This window comes from Bison bison, unplaced genomic scaffold (assembly GCF_000754665.1).
Source record: "Bison bison bison isolate TAMUID 2011002044 unplaced genomic scaffold, Bison_UMD1.0 scf7180017864238, whole genome shotgun sequence".
In the NCBI taxonomy this organism is placed as follows: Eukaryota; Metazoa; Chordata; class Mammalia; order Artiodactyla; family Bovidae; genus Bison; species Bison bison.
Window position 1 is genome coordinate 1,697,840 of NW_011494810.1, and position 5,952 is coordinate 1,703,791.

The following is a 5,952-nucleotide window of genomic DNA, read 5'->3' on the forward strand; positions in this document are numbered from 1 at the left end:
TGTACCTCCTGTATTGTAAGATGAAGCCTTAACCACTGGACCACCAAGGACCTGTACCCATTTTTTAAGTGAACCAGAGACTGCATTTAGGTCTTCTAGCCAGTTTTTCCTCTAATCTTCTTCTCCTATTCCAGGACCCTATCCAGGAGACCACATTGCATTTAGTTGTCTTATCTTTTCCAACCTATGACACCTGATCAGTTGTTTCTTGCTTTTTATGACTTTGACAATTTGAAGGCATATTGGTTAGGTATTGTGTAGAATGTTGCTCAATTTGGACTAGTGTGATGCTTCTCATTAGACTGAGTTCTGAGTATTTGGGGAAAATACCAATTGGGTGGATTGCCACTGTCACGACATCATGTCAGTGGTCTATGATGTCAACATGACCTATCACTTTGACATTAACCTTGATCACTTGAGTAAAGCGGTATATGCTAGATTTCTCCATTATAAACTTACTGTTTTCCTACTCTACATTTTGGAATTAAGTTCCTAAGTCCAAGCCATACTCAAGGAGAGGGGAATTTAGCTCTACCTCCTGGAGACAGAAGTATCTACATATATTACTTAGAATTCTTCTGTAAGAAAGATTTGTCTCTTTCCCCTATTTGTTTATTTATTTACCCAATCATTTATATCAATATGGACTCATAGGTATTTAATTTGTTATTTGGATTTTAATTCAGTACTACATCCTTTATTTTGTTGCTTACACTGTTCCAGCTTTGGCCATTCTGAATTCTTTCACTTTGTTTTGTTTCTTTGATGTACCTGCCCTCCCCACCTTAAAACATTTCCTTATTTTTTGATACTGTAAGATACTCCATGCTTCTCTTGTATTTTTCCTGCCCTGGCTCTAGAAGCAGTCATTTCTCCAAGGAGTCATGGTTCTTTCCCTTGGAGAATGGTATTTAGAAACCAAGATCTGGGTGCTGAATGTGCTTATTGCTACTAGGGTGCCATTAGTTGTAGGTCTTCTCTGCAAATAGCAAAGGCACAAAGAGTACCTGTGTACTCTTTTATATTCACATAACTGTAATTATTTCTCTATGCATCTGTCTGTGTATATAACATAAGCATGACCTCATAGTGATGTCTCTGACCAATCCAGCACCACACTGTTCATTTTAGCTTTCCCCCTTTGCTTATTTATAACTTCTTTCTCAGACAGTGAGAAACCTGACTCTCATTACCCATAGTTTATCTACTTATTTGCTCAACCCCAATATATATGCATAGTAATTTCAAAATTGCCACCCTGTACCCCTGTGTGAAACAATTATACCTACCAGAGTATTGCCTTTATGGGCAGTTCCTTTGGTCTTCAGCCCACAGTTTTCAATTGAAACACTATTTTGCAAAGTGACTCAGGTCAGCTGAACGTTTTTCCCAACTACTTTCAGTGAGGTTATATCGTGTAATTTTAATATAGTTCCATTAATTTGTCTCAGGCTACATTCCATCCTGGACTTTTTCAACATCCTAGTTGATTTTTTAAAAATTTGTATCCATTAAAGTTTCCTCTTTGTGATGTATGGTCCAATAGTTTTGACAAATGCATGGAGTATATCCATCATCCCAGCACCATACAGAACAGTTCTCTCACCTCACAGCTCCTCCATGAGTCTTTTTGTGCTTCATTCCTCCCGCTCCCTCAGTCTTTGGCAACTATTGACCTAATTTCTGTCTCTGTCATTTTGTATGGCTTGGATTTTTTACAGCAACTCTTTTTTATTAGACATGAAAAGTGCTTGTAAACAGAGGTTGTCTTACTTTGTGATTGAAGTTAGTCGATACCAGGGTTCAAGTCCAGTCCTGATGCTTACATTCCCCTGAGTTTTCTCAGTTTTCTCGTCTGTAAATGAGTCTAAAGCTTGTCCTAGCTTCATGGGGTTCTTGGGAGGACTCAGTAGGATAACAGTTGTTGGCACAGTGCCTGGCACATAATAAGTAATCAGTAAACTTGGTAGTAATAATACTTTATATTTGTTACCCTTATCATCACCAAAATTATCATGACCATGGTGGGATGTTAAAAAAGACTGTTAAAGAGACCAGGATATGCTGCTCTCTTGAGTTGCTGGTGGTTATAAGAATGTACCCATGGGCCCTTCCCTACAGGGGTTGGAAGGAAGGCAGAGAGGATGTGACTATAGCAGGGCTTTGATCTTCTGCAAGCCTTCCTCTGGTGTTTGTGGTGCCTGTGTGATTTATCAGGGTTGATCCTGAAATTAGGGCTTCCTGAGAAGACAGAATCATGTCTGTCACTCAAAAATTGCCCTAGGCAAGGAAATTTTAGGGCTTCATTTTGGCTTTTCTCCTCCCCAGGATTTTTTTTTTTTCCACTGAGAAGATATTACAGTGTGGAAAAAACTTTTTAAAAAGTAAATCACCATTATCCATATACCCAAGTGGGTAGATGTTTTGGTAGTTGCTGCCATTCCATGGCTACATTTTTACACAGATGTAAACATTATTTATTGTATCATAAACATTTTTCTGTGTTGCTACATAGTTTTCATAATGATTTTTCATGAAGATATGAGTTTCATGAAGGGGATTCATCATCCTTCACTAAAATATACCCACTGTTTTGCAGTGCAACAAATCATGAATATAATTTTTTTACTCCTAATGATTAATTTCCTTGGGATATATTTCCTAGAGTAGGAATTTTCTGTCAAAGGATAGGAATGCCTTTGTGGCTTTCTTTGTAGCATTTTGCAGAAACATAATATAATCCTTTTTGTATATTAATCTTTATTTCATCAAAAGGCAGCTGTTGAGGGATGTGATCAAATAACTGATGAAGTGTTTGAGACTAATGCTTCAATAGATCACTGATAAATTTTATCATCTGAAAATTTGGAAACCATGATTTTCCCCGATTAGTTTTCTCCCAGCTCTCGCCACCCCTTCCCCCAACTCTAAGTTCTCCTCAGTTCTTTTGGAAGGAACTCCCAAAGTCTTGAGTCTTTTCTCAGAAATTCATTCTTTATTTACTTTTGGAATTAGGACTTGTTTGCATATGTAAAACCAAGACCATATTGTTTGCAGATGCTGGGGTACGTATAAAAAGTTGAGGCTTTTGAGTCATTTTTACAAACCAGGACACAAAAGATTTTCTCAGGAATTTAAAGAAAAGGCATTGAAATAAAGATTATGGGATTGAGTTTCTAATACAGACATTTCACTTTTATGTTCCTAGTCAGGTTGTTTCAACTCCAGAGTTAGGGACTCTAAAATGGGGAAAGAGTAGAGGACTAAGAGATAAAATTTTGCAGATTCACCATCTAATCCAGAAAAACAAATGCACAGAAGGAGTTAGAATAAATAATGAAACAAAAACTCAATCAGTTATTTGTGATCCCATCTACTAGCCTTAACAATACATTTTTTCCCCTTTCTTCAATAGGTTTCTGTTTAGTTTTTGTTTGAAGATAAAAGTAGCTTAAAAGTAATTGTGTTTCCTATCAGCATTTGATAAAGTCCCCTTCCTGTCGTCGGGGAGCTGCCCAGATGTGATGGCACTTGTTGAAAGCGAATTGTTTTTTAGCATTAAATGCTTTTGTTACGTAAAAAAAATCAAAAAAATCAATAAATAAATGCTTTTGTTACTGAAAAAAAAAAGAAAAAAAGAGTGTAGCTTCTAGTCTTTCTAGAAATGATAAAAACAGATGAGAGCTTCTGGTTCAAATTAGACTGGCTTAAACTAAAAGGCTGGATTATTTATCCAAGTAAATTTTGAAATCTGTAATAGTACCTGCAAGTACAATGAGGGGAAAGTGAGTTCTGAGGTCCTGATCTTGTGCCTGCATCAGGGCAGCTTCTGTGGCATTCCAGTTCAGTGAGGATGGGCATGGCTGGGATGCTTCAGAGTCCAGGGCACAGGGTGAAGTGGGGGTGAGAGAGGTATCTGCTGCTGCTGCTGTCACTTACCTGGTAGGAGACCGTGACAGCTGTGGGGAGGCTTCTTTAGGTTCTCTGCCACCCCGGGCTGCTCTCAGGGTGGTTCTGAGCCAGGTGGGCAGTTCTAGGCAGAGGGCCTCAGGTTTGACCAGGAGTGAGTGACAGGTGGGAGTCTGGAGCTGAGAACCTGGGGCCAAGAGGCCAGCCAAGGCCTTTGGTTGGTGGGAGGGAGGGAGGGGATGGCACTTCAAAAGGTATGGGGAGGATAGAGAAGTTTTGTCGTGGTACTGCCTTCACAAACACCTCTATCACAGGGTTCATAATCGTACATCCTCCAGTTCTCTAAAACCTTGACCTTAACTCCAGCTCTTTTCAGTCTCAGTCTTTGTGGCCCATCTGGAAAGTGAGGACGAGGCTAGTAGGTTGGAGTGGAGGTGGAACTTGAAAAGTGCTTTGTAGGGACCAGAGCCTACCCTGATTATGGTTTTTATCTCAGGCTCCTGGTGCTGGGCTGTTCAGCCCCATTTATTGATTGATTGATGGCTGTGGCCACATGGCTTGCAGCATCTTAGTTCCCTGACCAAGGATTGAACCCAGGCCCTCAGCAGTGAAAGTGAAGAGTGCTAACCACTGGACTTTCAGGGAATTCCCTGTTAGCCCCTTCTAGTATGAAATTTCCAGGCTTGGTGGTCAAGGGCTCAAAACTGAGAGTGCCTTTCTTACTTCCTCTAAAACAGTGATTTAAAAATTACATTTTCATTTGCTTGCTGTGCTATTTTCCAGGTCTTTGTACTTGCATTTTTAAATTTTTATTGTTGAGAAAAATTACATTTTAAGGTTTGAACCTTCAGTAACCCTTTTAGTGGTGGTATGCATTTTTAACTCAAGTTAACACATTTGGGATTTGCTTTGCTTTATGTTTAGAAAGTTGTTTTGTTTTGTTTTTCCCAAGAAAAAGGTTAATACTTTGTATATTCTTGTCAAGACTCAAGTCTTGGCTAGTTTTGGGATTATGGGTCAATTGCTTCACTCCCCTAAATCCAGATATGGGATTGGGGATTAATTTCTTAATTTTTCCAAGCTTGTGTCGCCTGTGAAGCAGGGACAATAATTCAGTCCTCACATCAGGTGATGATAATGGCAGGGCTGTACTGTGAGTTGTCATAGTAGCAGAGCTGGGCCTTTTGACTACCTGTCTATGGTAATTCTTTTCCCTTCAGCCAAATCTAGCACAGGGCTGGGCATGTGTAGAGATTCTTGTTAAATTGTACTAAACCAGATTTCCTAGGCCAAGGTAAGAAAGAAGGAAAATATCATCAGGTTGCATTAAGCCTAAGCCAGTGGGTCTGAAGCCTATGGGCTAGAGGGGCTGCAGCCAAGGGGGCTTTGGGGTTCCTTGAGGTTCAATGGGGGTGGTCTCTGGATCAGGGATAGCTATTAGGAGTAAGCTTTTTAAACATTTATTTATTTTTAATTGAAGGATAATTGCTTTACAATATTGTATTGGTTTCTGCCATAAAGCAACATGAATCAGTCATGGGTACAAAAATGTCCCCTCACTCATGAAACTCCCTCCCACCCCCTTTCCACCCTTCTAGGGTGTTACAGCAGAGAAGGCAATGGCAACCCACTCCAGTACTCTTGCCTGGAAAATCCCATGGATGGAGGAGCCTGGTGGGCTGCAGTCCATGGGGTCGCTAAGAGTCGGGCACAACTGAGTGACTTCACTTTCACTTTTCACTTTCATGCATTGGAGAAGGACAATGGCAACCCACTCCAGTACTCTTGCCTGGAAAATCCCATGGATGGAGGAGCCTGGTGGGCTGCAGTCCATGGGGTCGCTAAGAGTCGGGCACAACTGAGTGACTTCACTTTCACTTTTCACTTTCATGCATTGGAGAAGGAAATGGCAACCAACTCCAGTATTCTTGCCTGGAGAATCCCAGGGACAGAGGAGCCTGGTGGGCTGCCATCTATGGGGTCGCACAGAGTCAGACACAACTGAAGTGACTTAGCAGCAGCAGCAGCAGCAGGGGGTTA

The 5,952-nt window shown here is 40.6% G+C and overlaps 1 protein-coding gene across 1 annotated transcript in view; it reads left to right on the top strand.

The window, feature by feature from the left end:
* Nucleotides 1–361: 361 nt before the first annotated feature.
* COL23A1 (collagen, type XXIII, alpha 1) overlaps nt 362–5,952 on the top strand; it is a 381,517-nt gene continuing 375,926 nt past the window's right edge. The window contains exon 1 of the mRNA XM_010846641.1: nt 362–430. Coding sequence (XP_010844943.1) covers nt 362–430 — 69 coding nt within the window. The remainder of the gene's footprint in view (nt 431–5,952) is intronic.